Source organism: Panthera uncia, chromosome D1 (assembly GCF_023721935.1).
Source record: "Panthera uncia isolate 11264 chromosome D1, Puncia_PCG_1.0, whole genome shotgun sequence".
Lineage (NCBI taxonomy): Eukaryota > Metazoa > Chordata > Mammalia > Carnivora > Felidae > Panthera > Panthera uncia.
In genome coordinates, this window is record NC_064808.1 from 17,433,930 (window position 1) to 17,460,222 (window position 26,293).

A 26,293-nucleotide genomic window follows, 5' to 3' on the forward strand; every position below is an offset into this window, starting at 1 on the left:
TTTCCTCTTCAATTTTCCTAGAGAAGGAGGTTTTTGCCTAAACACATGTGAGGGCTGGTAAAACACACGAGATAAGAATATTAAGAACTATCTAATGCTAACCAGCAAAAAAGTGTTTCCAATCTTGGCATTCCAAACTGGCTCATCCCAGTTGGGTCCCTGGGGGAAAAGGCGAGTGACTCAGTGCACACATTTGGGCCAGGGCCAGGGCCAGCTCAGGTTCATCTTCTGTACGCCAGCAGGATGCAATTTCTTAAAAAAGATTTCTTAATCTAAAACCAGCTGTTGTCTGCTGTAGGCCAGAACATGACATTTTAATTAGCATTATTGTTCCGCTTCTGAAACACGGCTCTATGGCATCCCAAGGGCAGATGATCCCAACCCAGGCTTATGGGTGAGGGTTGCTGGTGAGCAGCAAATAAATACACAGAGAAAGGGGTGGAGTCCCCAGGCCCCTCGGAATCCATGAATCATGATCCCCTGCTACATTCTTGCCCCGAATTTCTCCCTGTGACCTGCATCACCTGTCTGTTCGTAGGATAGAACCTCCGAGGTTTGTTTCAAGTACCTAGGATATAATACTCATTCTGCGATAGATAGTGTTTTATGCTATGTTGCCAGATCTAACCCACAATATTTCTGGGGGTAGTAAGGTGACTTAAATGGAATTTTAATGCCCTGAGAAGTCCAGTGACTCCTAACAAGGTGATAAAGTTACACTAACAGAGCCCCCTGGGGCTCCCAATCATCTCAGATGGAAGTGGTCCTCTTCCAAAATCAAAGGGCTGACAAAGTTTTTAAAAAGAAAAGAAAGAAAATATTTACCCTCAGAGAGGGAGACCTGGATTACAAGCCAGCCACTAAGACAGAGGATTCAGTGATGGGAAAAAGAGCAGAAAATCTGAGGTGACGATGCTGAGGGAAAAATACCGGGGGTGATATATATGCACGTATACAACGCTCACCCGGTTCTTAGCTTCTGGCAGGGATTTAAATGTGAGGCCCAACCCTTCCACCCACCTTGAATCTTGGAAAAATGGCTAAGGAACCCCAGAAAGGTTAGCAGTACTCATCATCTGTGACAACAGAATTCCCTTTCTCTTGGTTTCTATCCTACCATCCCCAGGATTGTGAATATGAGACTAAGCGCCTTCCCATATCCCCTACTGACAAATATAGAATTATTCAAATCAGAAGTATTTATTAGGCACCGGTGTTTGAATGCAACACGAGGAATAATCACAGGTTCCGTGTGTGCACCTGCAACGTGAACAGACGGCGGGGAGCGGGGAGGCATCTTGTCCCTTCTTGTCCATTCCACCAGCACCAGTCCCGGGCTCTTGCTCCTCAGTGTGAGAGAGTAAAACTCATGATTCCCGCTTTCAATTTTGTTACTTCCTGAAGTTTTCTCTGACCTCTCGAAGTCTATAGGAACACATTGGAAGTGATTGTTGTTAAAACTACACGTTTAAAATCGATAGCACAGTAACTCTTCACCTTCGTGTCACTCAAGAGAACAATGGGTGGCATATTAGTGACTTCAACTGGCACACAACTCGGTTTCAGTAATTATAACCATATTCCAAGCAAATTGTTCTGTATTTTGTGTTCTGGGGACATATGTTATGGCTAAAGCCCAAACTGTGGCTAATCTTAATATTAGAGCCAGATAAATCTGTTTCGAATCCATAACATCTAACATTTGCCAGAGTAGATTTGTTCATCAACAGGGCTTAAAGAGGTATAATTCACACATGTGCAGTATTACTAAATGCTGAAATTTAACGATTTAAATATACCGGCAACTATGGCAAAGCAGTTGTTATAGCAGTATTTAACATTAGCCAGAACCTCCCTGGCTAACGTTAAGTTTACACCGAAAGAAGGAGGGAAATTTTGGAATCCCCCTGGGGTGGGGATCACAACTGCCTCGACTTTTACAACACGGTACCAGCTACAGCAAGCAACTCAGTGTATGGTTATTACAGGCCCTCTGTTTTTCCCTAAGAATACCTATGAAAAACTGACTGGATCTGATCAAGAGGCAAACAGAGTCCTTTGGAGGTTTGGGGAGACATCTTCTCTTAGAATGTTTACAGCTTGGAGATCTTCTGCTTGAGGCACACGGCACCAGATATTCCTCTTGGCTGTGTGTCCTCCTGGACGTGGTAGGAGGTTTGGAAATAGACTGGAGTTAAGGCCAGAAGATGGAGGTAAAATACACACACACAAAAAAGAAAGTTCCTTGGGTTACCAATAATCAGCATTTAAGACATACTATAAAAAGGAATAAAAAATTATTTTAATCATATTAAAAAGCCAAACCAAAGAGGAATGGTTCATGGAATTTACAGGATCCCAATTCAGCACCGGGTGCTCCACCTACGCCTGGGTCCAGTGCCTCAGGTCCTAGGGCATGCGTCAAATCCCTCTAAGCTGCTGGGATTTTGTGCCAAATTCTTGGTTTGGCTTTTCCTCCTAAAAACTCACTGATCTGAAAGAGCTAAAGGTGAGATACGGGCACGATTTACATGATTCCCCAGATCGAACATGGTTGACAGGTCTGTCTGCTCTACAGTCTGAGGGTCAGTGAAGTTTCCTTTCAGACTGTTCCCTGCAAACAAAGGGAGCCTGGGCTGCATCTAAACCCAGAGCATGCCACAAAGGCTCCCATTCGGCATTTCCAGCAAGAACCCATCGGGGCTCATAAGAAACACTAGAATAGCGCACGCACCGCTCAAGGTGCTTAGACGCTCTCTTCAGGTTCCAGTTCTCGAGGAAGCAGGTTACGTGTCACAGTCCAGTGTGTCAACTGAAGATCCCCCACACCCTGATATCAGGGTGCCGGGAGGCTGTGCTCCCCTACTTTGTCCACGCGTCACATTCAGACCTCCGTCACTGACGGGTTTCACAAGCTGCCGATGTTGGGGAAGCTCTTCAGTTTCTCGGGAAAGTCATCTTTGTACAGGACAGGGTCAGCTCGGTGCTCCACCACCTTGAGCGGCATCGTCCCGAAGACTGAAGCAAACTTGTTGATGCACTCGGACCTGAAGGGTTTTGGGTGGGCGCGGGGGAGGCAGGTGAGGAGGGAAAGGGGTAAGGAGAAGAGAGAAAATGTTCAAGGGGCCGACAGATGAGAGCAACATACATACACTACTCGATATCAACAAAAGAAATCCAAGTATCGCAAGCCTGCTCCCAGGTTCTTAGAAAAGGTTGGGAGGGTGTGGACACAAGAAGTGATCTGGAGGTGCTGTGACTATTAGTTCAGGGGGAGAGAGTGAACAGAGGATGCTGGCAGGAGGTCACCGGCCTGTGCAGAGGTCAGTCTCTTTCCCCCTCCCCCTCAAATTCCAGTCATTCTTCCCCGTCACTACAAGCAGGCCTCAAACCAAGGTGGATCGGCTGTGAACAATTCTTGACCCCGTCTCTGCCAGCTAAAGAGAGGGCAAAGGGTGGAGAGGGAAGGGGCGCCTGGATCCGAGCTTCAGCTCACCGGAGTTTAAAAAGCCGAAGAGAGGACCTTACACCAGCAGCAACGGAAGGCAGAAGGTAACAGGCAGTGAGGCTCACTTCCAAACAGTAAGCCCTTCACTCGCTCAACCAGCGTTTCTCGAGGGCGATGCCAGAACTGCTGGCCACCCTCCACGAGCTCCTCCCCGAGAGCGGGCCAGCCACTCCCATGTCAGAACCAGCAGCGACACGGGCTTAGGGCCAGGGCAGCCCAGCAGCGCTGCAGGAGGGGAGACGCCGGTGTCCTTGACTCCATACCGCCCCCTGAAGCCCATGAGCCATCTCCTCAGAGGTGAGCGGGTCAGGCACGCTGGCGGGAAACGGCTCTGGTCAATCAGGCCAACTGAGTGTGACAGCCGGGTAATGAGGACGCTCCCGCATCCGGACCAGAGGGAAAAACAAGCCCATAAACACCGCTTTTGAAGTCAGGGGGACTTCAAGGATGCATTTCAGAAAGGTCAGCGCTCTCTCCCCTCAAGTCGGGCCCATGGCACCCGACAGCTAGGGTAAGAACACACCAATCGGAGGCAGAACCATTTCCCCAAGAGGGGTGGAAGTCCAAGACCCCGACCAGAAGCCTCTCCTGTCCCGAGACACTGCGAGCTTTGTTTCAAATTATTTCAATCAGTAAGTTTTTATTTGAGTCTTCTGAGCTTGGGGAAGAGACCAATTAATAAAGAAGCCAGTTATCCTCAATTCCTTTCTCTTACTACGTTTCTAAGAGAACGTGTTACCACTTCATTCGGAGCTCTTGGAGCTAATAACATGCCTGTGTCCACCACCACGAATCAACAACTAACACTTATTATGGATTCCAGGCTGCCTTACAAGCGCCCTACATGTATTAGGAACCCACTCCAACCTCCCGACAACCCTAGGGGGTGGGTCCTATGATTATTCCAATTTTCTACTGGGAAGACTGAGAGAGAGAGGGGCTGAGTAGTATGTCCAAAGGCCAAATAACAGTAAGAGGCAGCACCAAACCCAGGCAGTCTGGCTCCTGAGGCTAAAAAATCTTAATTATGAGATGATACAATTTATTTACGAACACAATTCTAGAGTCCAAGTGGAGCGGTTGGAAATTAACGACTTTTGCGCTCCTATGATGTGCCAGATAATTTACAAACACGATTTCATCGATTCCTTAAAGTATCCCCCTTGACATGCCCAACGGCTGGTTTACAGCAGCTTCCTGTTATGGGCCGACAAGTTAAAGCTGAGGCCTGAGCCCCAGAGCTGGAAAGTGCCAGAGCTGGGTGTCCAGCCCAGGCCTGCACTGGCAAGAGAGCCTCTGTACTTTCCCTCAGCCTACCAAAACGCAGAGGCAATGACTTTCCCTCCTGCCACCACTCCTGGGAGACTCGGGAGGTGGAGGCTGAGGTTCCAAACTGAGAGGGGACCCGGGAAAAGACCGAGGCGTGTCCTCAAAGTGCTGCCGAGGAAGCACAACAGCTGCCCTCTCCTCGAGGTACAGGGTCAGGGCAGTGCAGACAAAGTTAGTCTCTCCGAGGTCTTACTTTTGGCAGCTGTTCTGCCTACAAACATGTACAGATTCTTCCAGTTTCCAGTCATTATGCCCGTAGACTCTGGCCAGCAAAGCCCAGCAGGGCCCAACACACAACACAGGTACCGGTGGGTACGTATTAAAGAAGAACCATGGTTCTTGGCAGAGGATAGCGGCTCCCTGGCCCGCTGGAGGAGACTGAGCACAATGTCTCCTCTATAAACAGATCTGCCAACAGGGCCGGGCCACAGGCAGGAGGCCACTGGGGCGAGGGCCAGCTGACTTGTCGACAGCTGCCCCTGGCTGACCCGGGCCTAGTGAGTGCTTCTTTCTCTCCATGCAGCCTGCGCCGGAGAAGCCGCCGGCTACTCTGAGTGGTGAAGGTCCTTAACTCTCCGGCCAGGTACTGACAGTGCTGTCTACCTTCTTTTCACACAGGGCATCTGGGTTGGGGAACAGGTTGGGGTAGACGGTGAGTCTGGTGGTGGCTGGTAGGTGACTTGCGTTGTTCTGTCAGAGGTCCAGCCACCTTGTCAGTAAATGCTCCCCTGGGTTGCTTTTATAATCCAGTACAGACAGGCTGAGAACCACCATTGTCTACCTCTGAAGTGCTGGAAGTGTCTGTGGGAGAAAGGACTAATGGTTTTCTGTTTTCCTTGTAAACACATGCAATTACCTGAAGTAACCGGGAGCCTTTAGGACGAATGCTAGGGAAACTGGGAAGGAAATAATGTTGCCAGGCATCGTGCTACAGGCTTTCATATGTTATTACTTCATTCATCCCCAGCATATAACACGGTATTTGGTACAAAGAGGCTCAATAGATATTTGTTGAACCCATGAATGGACACTGTAATGTGATAGATACTAATACACCTATTTTAGGAGATAAGGAGATGGGAGTTTAGCATAAAGTCAATCAATTGTCTTAAGTCAGATAGCTACTAAGTGACAAATCCATAATTTGAGCAAAGACTGGCCTGAATCAGAATACAGTGTTCTTTTTCTTAAGATCAGCACCGTCTGCCGTATTCCCTTACCTTGTTGAAGCTATTGGTCAAAATGAACAGTTACATAGTCTTCTGGTTTTCTGGCTCTTAAAGAACTAACAGACCATCCTGGAAATGGATGCTGGCAGTAAAAGCTACTTTCCTACACAACTGTGATTTCTGCTCCAAGACCCCAAATATAAGAATAAATAAGCTTATTAAACCACAAAACCCAACACAAGGTCATAACTTGCAAAGTGGTTAACTTGCTTCACTGTTTTGTGCAAAATGTGAATTCTGCAAAGGGAACTATTAAGAAAAAACAACAAATGAACCATTCTACAACGGTAACTCCACTTCTGGATCTACCCACGATGGCTTAAATCATGCCTTCCTCCCTCCCGACCTAAGTGCCTTATATATTAATTTAGTGATTCAATCTTTAATCCAAATAGTTTTGCTCCCAGTTTCTGATTTCCAGATTGATTTCCTCTGTTCCCTATCAAATTTCTCAAAAGGGTATTCTACATACACTAACTCTATTTCCTCACCACAGACTCACACTCCATAACCCTTAAGCCCCACTGCTCCATGGCATTATTTTTTTTCAAAGTCACCAATGACCATTTAATTCCAAGATCTTTTCCCAGTCTGCATGTTTCCTGCTCCTCCCTTGCTTCTGTGCACTATAGACCCTGGGTCTCTCCGGCTTCTCCGGTGGCTGCTTCTCTGTTTTCGTTACTCTTTCTGTCTCCTAAATGTCAGAATTTCTCAAGATTCTGCCCTTGGCTTTTCTTCAGTCAGTGGCCATCTCTGGGAAGATGTCTTTCAGATATCTACCTTTGTTTTCATCTTCTTCCTGAAGGTTCCACATTTCCAACTGCTTGCTCCATATCTACATCTGCACATACAGAGGGAAAGACCCCCAAATCTTCACCAACCTGACTGTTCTCCAACTTTGCCCATGGTTAAAATCTCCTCCCGTCCTTGTTAATTACACTGTTAAAGGTGCAACCATCTGTGTTCCCTCCTCCCTTAGCTGGCCGTCTCCCCCTGACTGTATTATTCACACTGTTGATGGTACTACCACTCTTCCTGACTCGACATCTAAGCTCCCTCTGTCAATTCCTTCTCCATAACCTCAAGTTCTAGCATATCTTCCTTTGGGTGAAAAAGCATCTCTGAATATTTAATCCATCCCTTCCTTTCCACACTCAACTTAGCTCAAGCTTCCCATTTCCATATGTACTTTCGTCAATTTCTTCGCCTTCATTCTACTCTGCACCACTTCCAAATTAATCTCAAAACAATACTTTGATCAAGCTCCGTTGTTCAAAAACTTTCGACGGCATGTCAGAGCCTGAAGAAGTTCGTTCAAGCTCCTTCACTGGGCAGTCCTTCAGGGTCTAGCACCAACAGGACAGAATTCTACACTCTAGCCACACCGGACCCCTAACTGCCTGCCAGATACACCTTCAACCTGATGACTGGAACCTTCAGCCACCTGGTTTCCCCTGCCTGGGATCTTCTCTTCTTGTCCAGTGATCCTAGTGATCTTTGAAGGCTTATTTCAAGTGCCATCTTTTACAAAATTATTCCTAGTAATCAACCTAGTGAGAAGCCACGTCTCTTTCCTCTGACCAATTATAACATTCTGAGCCTCCCTTATGGTACTTATCACATATAGCTTTGGATTGTTACACACACACACACGTGTGTGTGTGTGTGTGTGTGTGTGTGTGTGTGTGTGTGGCTGTTAATTATAAATTCTGACAGAATCTGATTTAAGCCTAACAACATCTGGGTAGCCACCTATTCTACTTTCAAAAGTCTGCTCCCAACAGGAAGCCCCCACATCTCCCTTAGTTACTGTAGTCAGTGTTTAATAATAATTATATCTAACTTAAATCTCTCTCACCGTATTTTAAGTCTCTTTACATTGGTCATCTCAGCGGTGCTGGAGAAGAGTTGCTTAGCCTTAGCATGAACTTCAAGGCCATTATCAGGCCAACGTTGGTCCCTAAAATTCCTGTCTTACACCATATAACCCCATCATTTTAACTCAGCCTACTCAACAACCAATCGCTTAATGCTATGAATTCTCCCAACACAAAGAATGGAGGTGGGTTTAATAATAATTTCATGTACTCCAATATAACTATAATTGGGGTCTCTTCCAAATGAGCTATGACAGTCATTGTGACTGCCCTTGACTGTGTAGTAACTATGATACCCGTGACAGATATTTCCAAAATCAGAAGAATATGTTATTTCACACTGACAATTAATAAAAGTCATGTCATTTGGGTAAAATATTTATATATGAAAGAGATAAAAGGATTATTTACAGGGTAGGAAAGAAGTAGGAATACGAAGGAGTAAAGCATTATAGAATCCAGGCCAAGTGAAACAACTTTCTGCACAAAAAGATCTTCCAGGCTTTAAGGATTTTAACATGGGGGATCGATTTCAGAAAGACTGCAAGCAGACCCACATGGGACCCGTGGACACCTGCGCTAGATATCTCATTCTCTAAGGGCCACTACAACCTTCCCTGAGTGCACTTTGGTCCCCTGACAGCACTGCTATGGGATGTCCGGGCTTGTTGTCTTATGTAAGGAGCTGCCTTTTGGAAGAATTAGGTTTGATTCAGGAGATGCCAAGCTTGGGGACCTTCGGGATACAAGTGAGAATGGTGAGGTCTAGGGAAAGAGTATAACGATCCGAAGGGAAGATGTAGGTTTCCCACTCCTTTTACATCCGTTCCCCTACGAGGCTTAGTATTATGTCTCACACAAAAGTATGCTTGTTGAGTAACTGACTGAACTGAAATAAAAGGAGGATTTCAGAGCTGACCTGCTCCTCTCACTCTGTTAATGTAAAGAGCTGTGCTTTCCATTCTGTTCTTGGTAGGTGTTTGGTCAGAAAAGGTAATTTGTCTCTAGGTTTGGTTTCATTCCTTCTAATCAAACTTTTATTGTCACGTGGAGATACCCTACAAAACAATGCCGTATTCTCTTGGAATTAACTAGCCTCCACCCAAATGACTGTGGATGGCTGACTGTTAGTCCACATGGAGAATCTGACTTCAGGAGCTTAAGGCCAGCTATATTTTTAAGACCCTTCCAGCCATTACAAATTGAGTGAGTAGCATTCCAAATTAATTCTTTGGGTGACCTGGGCTTGAACTAACCCAATTCCCACAGTGCAAAAGGAGGTGACTATGGCTACCAGCTGCTGTCCTTATATCTCCAACAAGTCCCATAAACAGGCCCAAGGCAGGAAATGGGGATCAGAGGCTAGGGCAGACTTTTGGTTAGAGGCTCGCTCACCTCTCCACCATGTGCGTCTGGTCTAGCGAAAGCCCGTCAATGGCTGTGCACTCAGGACACTTGAATTTCTTTCGCGGTGTTACCTGCCAGAGAAGTACAAAAATACACCTGGCCGTCAGTGCCAAGGACGATAAAATCACGCTTGTGACAACACTCTGCATGCTTCTGTTCTGTAAGCTGAGCTTCCTGCTCTCTCCACACGCACACACACGCGCGTGCGCACACACACACACCCCTCGCCATTCCTCCATTCAGTTCTGTCTGGCTTGGCCAACGGCACAACTCACAAGGGCCCAATAAAAAAGGCTTGGAGGGCTTTTGCCTTCTGTAACTGGAAAGAAGTGGTGATGACAAGCTCCTTAATTCCTGTTTAATGACTGTTTTCTCACTGCCAAGGTCCTTGTATAAACACCATTTGTTCTTGCAGCCATAAGGGCGATGAAATACAGCTTCCCATAACTTTCACCGTAACCTCGGTTCCAACAGGCACTCTTTTTCCTTCTTCCAGCTAATGGCAAATGCTTTGAGCAGCACCATGCTCCTGAAGGTGCCAGCTTCTTTTGCAATTCCCTTCAATCAGGAAAAAAAATCCCATGGTCTCTCGCCCTCTGAATTCTTTTCCCTGACTCTCCCTCCCGCTCTCCCGAACCTTAAACTCCTAATGATTTTCTTAGCAAACCCAGGGAGACTGTTATCCAAACCCAGTGAAGCTAAATAAAGAGCAGAGAGAGGTTGGGCAGGGGGAGAATGCTAGATAACTAAGGCCAGGCTAAGAAGCACACAGATGCCAGAACGACTGTCCAGAGTGAGCAGGCATAGCTAAAATCTCTTGAAGCACATCAAAAAGCAACTCTGGAGATAAGAGGGGTTCCTTTAAAACTAATTTTGTGATTTACATATTGGACTTTTTCTTGCAGTGAGCTGTTGACTAAGTTAGAGGGCAGGGGGAGGACTGGGTCAAGTTTGCAGATTACAGATAGGGACTCTTCCTCTTTTTTAGTCACTTTGGCTTAATCTGACTTCTCCCCTCAATTAACAGCATGAACAATCAGTGGGGGCCATACCACGCTTCCAATGTACTGCCAGTACGGCAAGACTCCATTACAGGAATCTGTCCTTGAAGCACAGCCCATTTTTATATGGAATCCGAATTCAGAAGGAAAAAAGGTCAGGATGATTCCACTCATAAAAATACGGAAACTCTCTCTTCGTATCTGGGGATCTGGGTTTGAGCAAAATCTACATTTCAGAAACAGACATCCATTACAGATACAGAGATCCCCATGTGATCCTTGTGTACTCTCAGCTTTTATTTATTTTTTTACTCTTAGCTTTTAATATGTTATGGGAAAGATACTTTTAAAAATGGGTAACCGATATTTTAAAATGTTTAGAAAAACTACAGTTATCATTGCACAAAGTGTACTATCTTCTCTATGTCTATAAAAAATAAAAAATCAGCTACTTTAAGAAAGATGTAAGTTGCATGCTTTAACTAACAGATCTAGATTCCCTATCAGCTTTGAGAATAAAGTTTTTTAAAAACATGAGTTGTAGATTGACCATTACAGCCTTTATCTCTCATACTGGAGATTAAAAACTGTAACTAAAGAAACTGTATTTTAAAAAAAGAAAATATGTTTAAATTATCAAAGCCTAGCTTCAGCGTTACAATGTGACTGCATCTTAAAGCTAAAAGAGAGCTTAAAGTCATCCAATCCAACACTTCATTTATAGTTATGAGAACTTCTCAGGCTCTGGGGAACAAAGACTTGCCCAAGATCACAAAGTTAGCAGCAGAGCTGGACCAGCAAGCCTCCTACCTTGATGACAGCTTTTCCCGTGACGTTAGCTACCAGGAAGTTCATGGCAATGTCTTCACAGTTCATATGAGCATCCACCCAGTTCTTGATATCCCCAGGCATTTTGTAGGTATACAGGTAATTAAAATACTGTCAGGTAAGACAAAAAGAAGAAAGATGCAAATGGCAGTGGGCCATGGTTGATGGGGCCACTTAATGGTTGATGGTTAAGACAAAGAGTCACTTAATCATATTGTGGAGACAAGCTTTCTCTCATAGGATTAATCACAAGGCTGGTCAGGTGATCAAGTATCTTTAATACTGTCATTCTTTTAAAATTCACCTATTGTTGGGGCACCTAGATGACTCAGCAGGTGAAGCATCCGATTCTTGATTTCGGCTCAGGTCATGATCCCAGGGTCCTGGGATGAAGCATCATGTCAGGCTCCAAGCTGAGGGTGGAGCCTGCTGACGATTCTCTCTCTTCTGGGTCGCCTGGGTGGCTCAGTCGGTTAAGTGCCCGACTTCAGCTCAGGTCATGATCTCACAGTTGTGAATTCAAGCCCGGCAATGGACTCTGTGCTGACCGTGTGGAGCCTACTTGGGATTCCTTCTCTCCCTCTCTCTCTCTGCCCCTCCCTCGCTTGTGTTCTCCCTCTCAAAAATAAACTTAAAAAAAAAAAAGATTCTCTCCCTCTCTCCCCCACTTGTGTGAGCTCTCTCTGTCTCAAAACCCCAAATAAATAAATAACATAAAAAATAAAAATCACCTATTATAAGCAGCGTAGGTAGAGCGTGAAGCCCTTGAATGCAGATGCTTCAGACTCATGTTCCATGTATTTAATAAGTAAAATATCATTCAGAGACACACTGTATATGGATCGCTACCAAATTCTTTTCCTTGAGTCATAATGCTCAATCTTCTTTGCTGCATTCTCTCCGCAGATTGAAAACAGAGACAGACATAAATTAATGGTGGACTGACACTGCAAAGGTATGTGTGTTTTTTTTTTTAAGTTTATTTTTATTTATTTTTGAGAAAGATACAGAGAGTAAGGGGGGGGGAGAAGGTAAGGGGAGGGAGAGAAGGAAAGGGAGGGAGACAGACAGAAAGAGAGAGAGAGAGAGAGAGAGAGAGAGAGAGAGAGAGAATTCCAAGCAGACTCCACACTGTCAGCACACAGCCTGATGCAGGGCTCAAACTCACAAACTATGAGATCATGACCTGAGCTGACATCAAGAGTCTGACGCTTAACCGACTGAGCCACCTGGCACCCCAGTATGTGTTTTTTAAAGTAAAATACATATGAGGCAATTCTGCTACTTCCATCACTTACATGTATGAAATAGTGTGGACATTCATGGAGAAAAAAGTGCACACACCATACTACCATAAACTCCAAGAATTATAAACATTTATTTATTTATTGGCAAGAACAAAAACCCATTTCTAAATTCAGAGCCCTGAAAAATACACAGCAGTGCCGAGATACCAACAAGCAATCACTACAATACAGCTCGTTAACTTAACTACACTGGGGTGGACAGACACACAGATGTTTTCCTGACATCAGTACCTTGTGCTACTGCTGACAACAGACAAGTTGTTAGAGTTCAATTAAACTATACACTCCCAGGGGCACTCAATCATCAAACCGAATATTCTAAAGTCCAATACGCACTCTTCAACCTCTCCCTAGTAAAAAAAGTCAAACACATGAGGTGACAATTCTCAGAAGAGAGGAAACACAAAAGACACAAGAGGAATTTCAACCACAATAATCAAATCAGAGTGAAAATAGTAAGATCCATCTTCACTTATCAAAACAGCTTCAGTTTGATTTTTCTCTTTTTACATATTTCATGCAAGGAGGGGTAATAGTAAGATAGTTTTATATTTTGCTGGGTGTGCAAATTGGCGCAAACAATGCTCAAAACAACAGACAAATATATACATCAAAACCTCCCCAAAATGTTCATTCCCTTTGATGTAATTCTACTTCTAGAAATCTATCACAAGCACAATTAAGAAAATGGATACTGATCACTATTTAAGCATTAGATATTAAGCTTATCTAAAATAGCAAAACAAACCAAAACAAAAAAACCAAAAGCAAAAAACACAAAGGGTGCCTGGATAGCTCAATCAGCTGAGCGCTCAACTCTTGATTTCGGCTCAGGTCGTGATGCTGGGGGTCGTGGGACCGACACTGAGCTTGGATCCTGCTTAAGATTCTCTCTCTGCCTCTGCTCCTCTCTCCCACTCATATACTCTCTCTCTCTCAACAAAAAAAGTAAAATAAATAAATAAATAAAATAGCAAATAAAAAATTAGACACAATCTAAACATCTAGTGATAGAAAAATAGTTACACATGATTTATGGAATATTAATACAATAGCATATTAGCAGTTATGTTACGAAGAAATGTTAATGTTAAAAAAACTCATAATACATGCAAAAAGCAGGCTAATGAGAATATTTACAACAGTCTGCGTACGTGAATAAGTAAATAAATAAAAGGCAAACCGCAAAAAACATCTATACGGTAACAATGATTGTCTCTAAGTGATGGGACTACAAGTGACTTTTCTTCTATGATAACATTTGTTCTGAATTTTCCATATTTGCTAATAGCAGTATATGCGTTATCTGTATAATAAGAAATATAACTAAAAAAATCACACAACATGGCCTTTCTTCCTTAACTAGCGTAGTTGACATACGACACGACACGGCCTTCGTAAGCCCTCTGACTAGAACACTTTTCCTAAACTCAGCAGAAATTCAACTGGGCCAAACAGAACAAACAGCATGCGCTCAGTTGGGTCACCTCAGACCCACCTGCCCCCGCCTGCTGCCCCCCTCTTACCTTGTGATAAAACGCTGCCCCCGTGAGCACCATGGATACCTCATTGGTCCACTCCGACTCATACTTCCACTTATTCATCTCATGGTCCCAGAGATGCAGACGACCTGGGTAACCCACCAACCGGTCAGGAAATTCCCGCCACACCTAAGGCAAGAAATACATCAACAATCAATTCCCAGTTCAGACGACGACCGAGCACAGTGCTAAGTTATACACATGGTATGCAGACTCGCCAGGCTGAACTCTTCACCAGCTCAGATCAGAATGCGCCCCTGAAGATGTTCAATTAAACAGGTGCTAGTTATTCCGTCAATACTCAAAGACAGATGCGGATTCTAACTTCCTCCAAATCTTCCTGCGGTTGCTTGAAAATAGCTTACTGAGGGGCGCCTGGGTGGCTCAGTCGGTTGAGCGTCCGACTTCAGCTCAGGTCATGATCTCACAGTCTGTGAGTTCGAGCCCCACCATCAGGCTCTGTGCTGACAGCTCAGAGCCCGGAGCCTGCTTCAGATTCTGTGTCTCCCTCTCTCTCTGCCCCTCCCCTGCTCATGTTCTGTCTCTCTCTGTCTCAAAAATAAGTAAAAAAAAGTTAAAAAAAAAAAAAAAAAGAAAATAGCTTACTGAATTGGGCTAAGGTAGGTAATCCCTTAACAAATGATTATGGAAATAGGTTCCATTTTTAATGAATGCACACATGAAGAATAAATGAAACCGTGCAACTCAACTGTTCTAGTTTATATTAAATTTGGCAATTGTGAAACCTTAGAAAGTCTCTGTTTCTTAAAAAACAAAACAAAACAAAACAATTTCTCTGGAGCACACAGCCATTCCTATGGCCTTTTAGAAGCCTCATGTGTAGAGAATGTGCCTGATTCTATAACGTAACACACTGAAAACAAAAACTTGAATTCACATTTGGAAAGGTTCTTAGATACGGTTTTGTGAAACAAAATTTGGTATACTGGGGGTGGGGTACCTCCAATGATCTTTCCCCCTGTATTTCTGTGTAAGTTAGTTTAACCTTTAAAAAAGAGGAAGTGTGTATTGTTAAGGAGTATTGACAATTTACCAGCTGTTCATGCTGCCACGTCTCAGCACCATGATTCCTCATCCTTTACCAGGCCTCTAAGGCTCCTGAGGGTCCAGTCCTGTGCCCTATTCTTTAAACTCTCTAATTTCAACTAGTTTTCATCCCTTTAAATACCTTCTATAATCTACTGACCTCTAAATTTGTTTGGCCCAGAATGTTCCAGAGATAACCAACTACTTCCTTAATATCTTCCACTGGATAAACAGGCATCTCAAACTTAACATGGCCAACACGTAACTCTTGATTCCATATCCCCAGATAAGCCGTTCTCTCAATCTTCTCATCTCAATAAATCGGCTACCTGACTGCCCCAGCCCAAAAGCTACGAGACAGCCTTTATTCCTTCCTTTCCTGCTTCCCCACACCCCATCCATCAGCAAGTCCTGCTGGCTCTACTTCTGACCACCTCTTGCCAATTCTCCCACCCCTCTCTCTAGCCCAAACCACCATCCTCTATCACCTAGACTGTTGTTAACAGGGCTCTAACTCATCTCCTTGCTTCCACTCTCACCCTTCCAGACCATTATTTATAGAGTATCTCTAAGAGGACTATTCCTAAAAGAATATTAGAGTACAGATGGTCCCTAACTTAGGATAGTTCAACTTACGGTTTTTTGACATTTACAATGGTGCAAAAGCAATACGCATTCAGTAGAAACCGTATTTCGAATTTTTTGCATTTGGATCTTGTCCTGGGCTAGCAATCTGCAGTACGATCCTTTCTCATGAGGCTGGGCAGTGGCAGCAAGCTGCAGCTTCCAGTCACCATGCGACCACGGGGTCCACAATCTATATATCTAGAGCCATCCTGTACCCAGGCAACTATTCTGTTTTTCGCTTTCAGTGCAGTATTCAATAAATTACACAAGGTGCTCAACTTTATAGGCTCTGTGTTAGATGATTGTGCCCAACTGTAGGCTAATGTAAGTGTTCTGAGCACCTTTTAGGGTAGAATAGGCTAAGCTGGGATGTTTGGTAAATCAGGTTTACTAAATGCATTTTCAACTTACAATGGGCTTATCAGGTAACCCTATGGCAAGTTGAGAAAAATCTGTACTCTATACAGGGTAACTCAGCCAACAGGCTGTATCCCATTGTGTGTGTGTGTGTGTGTGTGTGTGTGTGTGTGTGTGTATACATATATATGTGTATGTATATATATATATATGTGTGTATATATACATATATATACATACACATGTATATATATACATACACATATATACATATATATACACATATATACATCTTAATATATATATACACATATATATATATACATATATATATACACATATATACATCTTAATATTATCTTCATCATATATGTCCCCGCATATATATGTCATATGGTCACATGCTGCAGCAAGCAGAGGCTTCCTCAATGCCTAGGTGTCACTGAGTCCAGGGAGGATGTGTCATTGCTTGCCCAGAGGCACAGCCAGTGGGCCAGCGCCCCCCGCCCCTTCTGTAGTTTGCTAGGGCTAGTGGAACAGACTCACCACACCAGGTGGCTTAAAGCAACAGAAATCTAGAAGTCTGAAGTCAAGGTGCTGGCAGGGCCATGCTCCCTTCTGACACCTATAGGGGAAGGATGCTTCCTTGCTGTTCAGCTTCATTTGGCTGTCCATCTTGGGTCTTTCTAGGCTTGTAGGTGCATCACTCCTAACCTCTGTCTTCGTATGGCCCTCCTCCCTCTGTGTGTGTGTCTCTGGGCCCAAAATTTTCCTTTTTATAGGGATACCAGTCCAACTGGATTAGAGCCCACCCCAATGACCTCATTTTAACTTTATTACCCGAGAAGATCCTATTTCCAAATAAGGTTGCTAAGGGTTAAGATTTCAACATATCTTTCTTAGAGGGACACACTTCAACCCAACACCCCCAAAATCTTTAAGAAATGCTACAGGCTCTGAAACAAAACAAAGAATGGGTTCCCATGACCAGAATAACAGCCAAATTCCTTAGCATATTCTGAAGGGTGCACCCACTCTCCAACCTCTTCTACCATGTTCTTCCACATTTCAGTGGCCTTTCTGTTCTTTAATCCTAACCTCTGTGTCTTCTTCTTCTGACGGGGATATTGTCCCAGCTCTTCAAAAAGCTGGTTCTTGCTCATCAGTGAGGTCTCTGCTTAAATGTCGCCTACTTTTAAGAGGCCCTTTCACACCTTCCTAGCCAAGGTGAACACCTCTCCCACCCGGCCATTCTCCATCACATCCCCTCACCCCATCTTTTTCTTCACCAAACTTTCATTTTCTGAAATTGCTTTGGTTATTTATTGTTTCCTTATTGTTTATCTCCATGAGGACAGAAGTTTAGTCTTCTTCCCTGTGGTTTCTCAAGCACAAAGAACAGCACCCGCGCATGGCAGCGTTCCACACGCACTTTCTGAACGTACGGACACGGAGGCTCTCGCGGGCTTTTGAAAAAGCTGAGAATACAAGAAGGCACTACAGATCACAGCCAGTGTCCTCCTTTATTCAGAAAGTCTGCAACGGTACCGCTCGACAGCTACCACGAGTAATACTGGGATATCCCTTGTGTGTGAGGATCACAGTAATAATTCACCATCACCAAAGCACATGTTTTAAACGGCTTCTCCAGAAGCGGATAAGGGATATTCGCTGAGTCATTACACTGTCTCACCCAGTCCTCCTGTGATCATCCACGTGCTTTTATGGGCTCTCTGACCTGGGTCTTGAGCGTGGCCTGGGGTTTCCTTTGTGTGAAACCTCTCAAACCCACAACCTTGGCCTCATTAACACCATGTTGTAACCAACAGAGTTAATCAGCCACAGCCATCGTCACAATAGCTGCAGACAAACGAAGTCGTGTCAAACATTTCCTCGGATGTGTAAGGCTGCTGCTGTGTTCCTACTCTGGGGCTTGTGTTTCAGCAGATTAAAATAATATGATACTCTTACAGTTTTATAGAGCGCAGAGCAACAACATAGTATGTGAGCCATAACTGCTGTTTGGTCTGTGGGCCCGAGCACCCTCCATGAAACGCACCGCCAGTTTCCTTTTGCCAACACCGGACACCTGCCTGTTCAAGTCACGCCGCTGCCGCAGTCACCTCAGTGGAATTAAAGAGCTTCTGAAAGGGCTCCAGGCACAAGTAAGTAAACTAAACACCAGGGGTGGGGAAGCGGCGGGGGGGGCGGGGGGTGGCACAGACGGGTGGAGGCATCCATTCAGCTGGCACCCCTGCCGGATGCAAGCTGCATCTTCCCCGCATCCACTTTGAGTCAACAAAGTTTTGCGATCCCTGCGCTTTCCCACGGGTCCTTCTCTGCAAGCCCCCACTGGCAGCAACCATAATAACACTGGCTCAGTTTTAGGGTCCAACGCCGTCAGGATTTCAGTCTTCTTCCTGTTGGCTGAAGCCACTTATCAGACTTCCCTCCACAGGGACTTAATTCGGTGACACTGGGTCACAGAATGCTGAACTATGCTGTTCTAAAAGCATCAGAGGTGTCCTGAACTTCAGATTCCTTTGGAGCCGTTGGTGAGCGCTGTTCCGCAGGCGGGGCCTCTCTGCCCTTGACTTACTCCAGGCAGCTGGATACAATCAAGATATCATCCTTGTCACTTCATCTATAACTCTGCAGCTGACTACGGGATCAAAACGGAGTGGGGCCGAGCAGGATGGGCCCTCTCTGATCGAGCCCCAGTGTAGTACGAAGTCGATTATGTAGACAGTAAAGCATCTTCCCAGCCAGCAGAGCGAGAACCCTAATTCCACCCCCCTCTCCTCATGGCTACCCACCTCCCACTCTAATTCAACTTTTTTCTTTTTACCTCAGGGAAATGCTCCGGGGTCAGCCTTTTGTCATTGCTAACAGATGCCTTTATCTATTGCAGTGCGGGCATCTGAAACTTCACACGATATCCCTGGGGTTCTAGTAACAGTGCTTCCACAGCTATGCTCAGGTCACTGAGCCATTACTCGACGGTGTTGCCTGCACTGCTGAAGTCCTCTGTATAGACTGTCCTCATCTATTTTTTTAATGTTTATTTTTGAGAGAGAGTGAGAGAGTTAAGAGAGAGGTGGGGGGAGAGAGAGGGAGACACAGAATCCTTACATTTAGGGGCTAATTCCACATCACTGTTTAAACAATGTAATACCATGCTGTTTGCTTCCACTCAAAGGTTTACAAACTTGGTCCTGACCACCTCTTACCTGGATTATGGAAATGTGTTCTTCTCTGAACTCCCAGCTATGCTCACTGAGCTGTTTTCAGAGTTATCTATCTCCCCTCTCTCTCTCTTCCTCTCTCCCTTCCTCCCTCCCTCCAACTTCCTGAGGTCTTCTGTGGCTTCCCAATGCTAGCTGATCAAACTAGGACCGTCTATCTTTGTTTCAAAGGCACACGAGGCAGCCTAGATCACCTGCTACAGAAAGTGCCCCAAGAGGATCTGGCTAAAGCAGATCCAGGCCTCGCCCTGCCACTGAGGAGCTGTGCAAGCAAACTCTTCAGGTTGTCCTGCGTTCATTTTGCCATCTGCAAAAGAGGGGCTGGATTAAATGGCCTCTAACGTCCTTTCAGGGCTAAAATCTTCTATCTTCTTCCTCACTGACATACTCCCAAAGAAACTAACCCAGCTGTGATCAGTTGTGAGTTGTAACTCTCTAAAGTACACGGCCCGCATTATTTAACTTTGGTTTAAAGTACCGTTCACATATGGGTACCCAACAAATGTTCCTGAAAAGAGGCTAGCTAATGCACTATATTCCAAGCTAACTTGGAGAGTGCATTTTAAACCCAGGGTGTGTGCTAACCACAGATTCAGGAAACAGACCGGGGGGAGCAGGGGGAAGGTGTAACAACAGGTGGTACCCATCTGGGCTATGCAATTATGAAATCACGGGTCAGCTTTAGGAGAAAAGCAACTCTCTGAAGGGGCTGCTATAGTCATCACAGTTCAAAGACACAGTTCCACAGGGATATTGCTACTGGGTGAGAGGGATACCACATGTATCAGGAGTCAGGAGCCCAGACAGACGAAGAAGCAGTGAGGGAAATGCGGGAAATATGGATCCAAGGCACATCAAACCGGGCTGCGGTTTCACTTCTGTCCTTGTACACAGCCCCTGGGTTGTGTCCATCCCTAACCATCAGAGTGGAACAGAACCCCAGGAACCAGCCCAAACCCCGTGGTCACACGCCTGGGTCAGCAGAGGCAGAGCTGCTGGGATCCTGACTTTCGAACATCTTTGGATTAGTGGCCCTTCTTCCCTCGGGCTTGTCCTGCATGCTGCCCAGATGGGAGAGGGCTAGCTGGCTGCATGCCAATTCCTGGCTAGTTTCCACAGAAGGGCCAGTTATCGGATTCACTCTCAGCCCTCCAGGAACAAAGCTCACCTTTTATATTTGGAATTTCCTGAAAAGAAGTAGACTGGGGCTTGAGTTGATTGGCTTCATTTTCAGCTCATGCTTTTTTTTATTTTTTTAAATGTTTATTTATGTTTGAAAGAAAAAGAGCGTGAGCAGGGGAGGGGCAGAGAGAGAGGGAGACACAGAATCCGAAGCAGGCTCCAGGCTCCGAGCTGTGCGCACAGAGCCCGACACGGGGCTCAAAGTCGCAAACTGTGAGATCATGACCTGAGCCGAAGTCGGACGCTTAACCGACTGACCACCAGGCGCCCCTCAGCTCATGCGTTTTAGTCACACCGGTGGTTGGTAGTTTTCGTCAAGAGGTCTTTTTGCAAAAAAGCCAAAGAGCCTCCATCCACACCCGGGATGCAGTTAAATGCCAACGCTAGACATCTAGAGCGAGGGAGCCCTGAGCTGTCACCTGGAGTTCCCTGATGCTGGTTGGTTTTGACAAATACGTGTACATGCTGTGTTAGGTATTAAGATGTACCTGTTGGATCACTTCAGTGTGCCCGAGAGACCTTTCCAATCCAAGGCCAGGGTTTGCTTAAAATAAGCCAAGCAGCAAAGCCAGGATCATGGGGAGCCTTCTGGGATTTGGGCAGCCACTCTACTTGCCCCAGTCTGGCTGAAGGTCAGTGCCGTGGTGCTGGGAGACATGCTCTCCCGTTCCTCTCGAGTTCTCTCTTTGGACTCGGGGCAGTGATGAAGGCAAAGAGACAGGCTGGGGTTGGCCAGAGTTGAGAGAGTGTACCATTAAATCCCGCAATGGTAACCACAATTAAGAAGACCCTGCTGGAGAAGCTGGCTTTGAAACATTCTCCTCATCCTGATCTGTACCGTCTCACCCGATGGCACAACCAGGGGTCTTCTGTGGATGGTAAGGAGAAGACTCACGCTTTGGCAGTCTGAGCTGCTGGCCCCTGCCCAGGCCACTTCAGAGATCCGCAGCTGGAGACCACGCGGCAGGCAGAGCTCATTCTGTGCGGCTCCCTCGCCGTACAGATGAGAAAACAGCTGGAGAAGAAGAGGCCCTCCCAACGTTACATTGTCAGTTTGAGCCGAAGCTGGAGCCTAACTCCCAGCCTGGGCATCTGTTCATGAAGTCGCAGGATTTCCCACTCTTCCGAGGCTGAAAAGCGCCTCATCTCCCCACACTCAGCGCCCCACTTGGGAAACAAAGAAGTCAGGCGGTGCTGTCTGGAATGGCATTCCGGACCGGTGTTCTACACGAGTGCTAGTGCAGACACGGGAAGAGTCACGCACGCGTAGTGACCGAGCTGAGGGTAGAACGGGCAGGGAGAGGAGGTGGGGAAACCCACAAAACCCTGTGCTCCCCCCGGCATTCGTCTGCTAAAAGCTGAAGGCTCTTCATGAATGTGGTTCCCATTTAGCAAAGAAAGCCACATGCTCACACCATTAAAAGAAGGAAGTCCTGTCAGCTGTGCAGCAAACTAGTGAGACCCCACCGATGACATCCGTGGGTCTGCTGGATCCTGGTAATCGGTGAGGCTCGGGACAGAGAAGGAAATACAAGCAAAAAGCAACTGAATGAAAGATTAAACTCCACTACTATCTTTCACGAGGCAATGAATCTCCTGAGAGAGAATAACAAAGAGAAGGAAAGACGTGAGTTTGAGGGGACGGGAGGGGTACGGGATGGGTCAGGACTGGGTCGTGGGTTTTCCAATCTCACACTCCTCAGGACACACTAAACGTGAAATCATTTTTATTTCCATAACCTCAGCTCGGGGTGGGGGGGACGGGGGATACTATTTCTAAGTCTGGTCCCATGGGATTGTTTAATAAAGTTAAAAGAAGAAAAGTGATAAGTCAAATGGCTACTCTCTTTAAATCCTTTAAATCGAGTGGAAAACGGAAACTTTAGTTTTTATGAATAACTATTATTGAGGCTTCAGAATTTCCAGTTGATTTTGGTGAGGCTCAATTTAAAAGAGGGGGGACTGAAGATACGAGCTCTGTCCAGTAAGGGGGAACTCTCCTTACTTCAGGTCACTGCCCTGGTGACTTCCATCGCCTAGCAATCGGGGACACTACTACAAAACTGGCCAATACTTTGTTCTCGTCTCACCGTGCAAAGGGAAGAAGTGGCACTGACCATAAACTCTGTAATCCTGGCTGAAGCATCAGTGTGGTTCCAAACTGATTATGCATGAATTAATTCAGCATGATGCCCTCCTTATATGTCTGCTTAAACCCCATAATGTCCTGGTGGGGAATCAAGCAGCTGAGGGACTCTTTCAAATTATTTATTTATTTATATCCCATGCATTTCCAAAAAAATGCATTTCCTTACGATAAAAGGCAAAAACTAAAATAAAGTCCAAACTGTCAGGGCACCTGGGTGGCTCCAGTTAAGCATCCGACTTTGGCTCAGGTCATGACCGCATGGTGTGTGGGTTCGAGCCCTACACCGGGCTCTTTGCTGACAACGCAGAGCCTGGAGCCTACTTCAAATTCTGTGTCTCCCTCTCTCTCTGTCCCTCCCCCACTTGTGCTCTTTGTCTCTCAATAATAAATAAAACATTTTTTAAAAATTTCTTATTTATTTATTTATTTATTTATTTATTTAAAAAAAATTTTTTTTAACGTTTATTTATTTTTGAGACAGAGAGAGACAGAGCATGAATGGGGGAGGGGCAGAGAGAGAGAGAGAGACACAGAACCGGAAGCAGGCTCCAGGCTCTGAGCCATTAGCCCAGAGCCTGACGCGGGGCTCGAACTCACGGACCGCGAGATCGTGACCTGAGCTGAAGTCGGATGCTTAACCGACTGAGCCACCCAGGCGCCCCTAAAAAAAAAAAAAAATTTCTTTTTAAAGTCCAAACTGTCAAAACAAAGGATGTCCTCAACAGCATTTTTTTTAAAAATTCAGACTCATTCCATCTACTGTTAAGAACATTAATTCTAATATCAAGTTCTAGAAAGGCAATCAAGCAGCAAGCTAAAATCAAAGTTTGGGGATAGAGAGAGATGAGTATTCCTATTTGTCAATTAATTTATACATTCAATTCACAGATACTTACTGAGTCCCTACTATTTTTTTAATCAAATATTTTGAGATAATTGCAAATTCGAAAGCAGTTGTAAGAAATAATGAACGAAGAGCCTGTGTACCGTTTACCCGGTTTCCCCCAATGGCAACACCTCAAAACTATAGTGTGATATCACATGACACTGACACTGACACAGTTAAGATACAGAGCTTTCTCCGCCTGATCTTTTATAGACACCCTCCCCCTCAATCACTGGCAACCACTAATGGGTTCTCCATTTCTATAATTTTATAATTTCAAGAAGGTTATATAAATGGAATCACGTAGTATACAACCTTTTGGGATTGGCTTTTTTCACTCAGCATAATTTTTAGGGACTGTCTTACAATCCAAAGAATGTATACAAAAATAAAGCATGTATCTTATTATTAAGGGCCTAATTGTTTAGAAAAGCTAGTGACATATGCACAAAAAGCTAGACATGAAAGAAAGCAAGGACACAGGAAAAAGCACAAAAGTGAGTTAAGAGGATGGTAAGATTACTTCTGGGTTGGGGGTGGGAGACCAGGGAATAAGGAAAAGACTTCATGGATTTCATTTTAAGAGAACTACAAAGTGAGGGTTGAGATTCCCACTGCCCCCAACCAGGTAAGTAATTAGTACAAAATTACTCTTCGCTATATGTTTATTAGCAGGCCAGCAAGTAGACAACCTCTATGTGGATTCTCTCACTGAATACAGAAGAGGGGATCATCTAACTTTGAACAACAAGTAATTTTACTCTCAGAAACTGTATGTTTCAGAAAATTCAATGTCCGAACACATTAAGTTCACTCATTCCGTCAATAAATATTTACTGAGCATCCACTATGTGTTAAGCACTAGGCACGGAGTAGTAAACAGGGCAGACACAATCCTGCCTGAATGGGCTACTCTGAATTAGGGGAGTTTTTCAATCTAGCCCCAGAGATCTAGGCCATGGGTGTAATTAGGGGCCTAGCAGTAAGGAGCGAGCAGAGGGTCAACAAGACCTCTGCCCCAACCCTCACATCTTCAGTCCAACTCAAAGGCTGGTTGGGAAACTAGAAACTAAGGTTGTCAATGCCTGATCTAAACCCGTCAACAGAGAGTAGCAAACATACAGCAATCACGATTAACGCGAACCCTAGGCACCAACTTGCGAGCACCAAGAAATAAATCTGATCTAAGAGGGGAGCCGTAAACATTACACTGACTAGTTCACCTTGCTTTCTAAAGACTCACTGTTCCTAGTCACGACCATTCTGAAGTCAGGGGACTACTCTGATCCTTTAAGCTTGCTTTCTTTTTATTCTTCCAAAATGTGAAATCACTAGGTTTAATGCAGCAGCAATCAACAACCACGGTGTCCAATTCATGATTTTGCAAGCAGGTTTATAACCAGCAGTGAAGGACGCAGGTTCACACTGGGGAACAACATAGAATTTTCTTTGGAAAGCTACAGACGCTGCCCCCCCCCCCCCCGCCCAGCCCCCCAGATGCTGGGGACGCTCATGGCCTGGATGCTGCTATGGCTTTCGTTTCCCCTGGCCCTATGCCAAGGCCTGCCCACACACCTCCCTTAAGCAACTCTATCAAAATCAAGGCAGATAAGCAGCCCATGCAAGACGAATTCCCCATATCCCCAAATCATAAGCCAAATTCTGAAGCTCTGAATTCCTGGAGCAGCCAAAGCCTGTAATCAATCCCAACGAGACAACAGGCAGCTTTTGGAACAATAACCCTCAAACATATGGATCCTTTCAGGTTGGAATATCATTGCAGATATCTCCTTTTGAATGGGGGGGGGGGGAAAGTATGCATTCTTTAAACCATCAAGTGTACCAACACCTCTTTAAAATAACTATCCCACATTATAAGCATTAGCTCTTTGAGGCACGGAGCCACAGAGCCAGGTGGGCCCGCTGGTGCCGCAGACGGGAGAGACGCGGAGGCTCGGTGGGGAGCACACAGGCCCGGGGGTGGAGAGGGCAGAAGAGCACCAGCATTGCCCCGCAAGAAATAAGCGCTTATGGAAAACATATTGAAACCGACTCACCTGCCTTATCTGGGGGGGAAGTCAGTGAGGAGGAGACACCTCGGTGGGAAGATGTGCCAGCAGGAAGCACACTCCCCCTCTTTGGGACAGGGAAGATAGGATGTTTCATTAATGGCTAGGTAAATAAATTCTGAGCTTGTCATTTTAATTTGCTCAGTGGGGAAGAAAAAAGTGTCACTCTATTGTAATTCCCAACTGGGCACTCTTTTAAAATGCTCAGATCTTACTCCAACGTTCAGCATAGATATTCGATTTCCTTCCCTTAATATTTGTTTGACTTATTCTCCAGTGGGGACTGGGCGCTTTAGAAGAGCTCTGAGAGGTCAAACTTCACCGCAGCTCCTCTCAGCACCTCCGTGGGCTCCTGGCCGCGGCTTCGGGTCCTCTTTCAGCAGCCCCGGCTGTAGCAGCGGCCCACATGCACGGCTTCCCCGGCTCCCGGGAGCCCCGGGTGTGAATCAGTGCAAGCTGGAGATAGGACAGACCTAACACATTCCTCGGGACTCTCCTCCAGGCTGCAAACGGAGCCCGCAGCAATAAGGGACACCCCAGGGACAGATCTCTCTATGAAAGAGCCACAGTCTTCCACATGTCTCCTCTGAGGGAGGCTCTGACTACACCTTCTGGGCAGGGACAGTCACCGAAATGAACCATCTGGCCTAGTCCTCTTCGGAAGACAACAGTCTCTATAATGCCCACTCTTTGGGTACATAAGA

At 45.4% G+C, this 26,293-nt stretch overlaps 1 protein-coding gene across 1 annotated transcript in view; it reads right to left on the reverse strand.

The window, feature by feature from the left end:
* Nucleotides 1-1,181: 1,181 nt before the first annotated feature.
* The window catches only part of EXT2 (exostosin glycosyltransferase 2), a 128,341-nt gene continuing 103,229 nt past the window's right edge, over nt 1,182-26,293 (reverse strand). Inside the window, exons 8-11 of the mRNA XM_049639641.1 lie at nt 14,013-14,156; nt 11,162-11,290; nt 9,339-9,421; nt 1,182-3,047 (exon numbers count right to left, since the gene is read on the reverse strand). Of these exons, the coding sequence (XP_049495598.1) occupies nt 2,909-3,047; nt 9,339-9,421; nt 11,162-11,290; nt 14,013-14,156 (495 nt within the window). The 3' untranslated portion in view covers nt 1,182-2,908. The remainder of the gene's footprint in view (nt 3,048-9,338; nt 9,422-11,161; nt 11,291-14,012; nt 14,157-26,293) is intronic.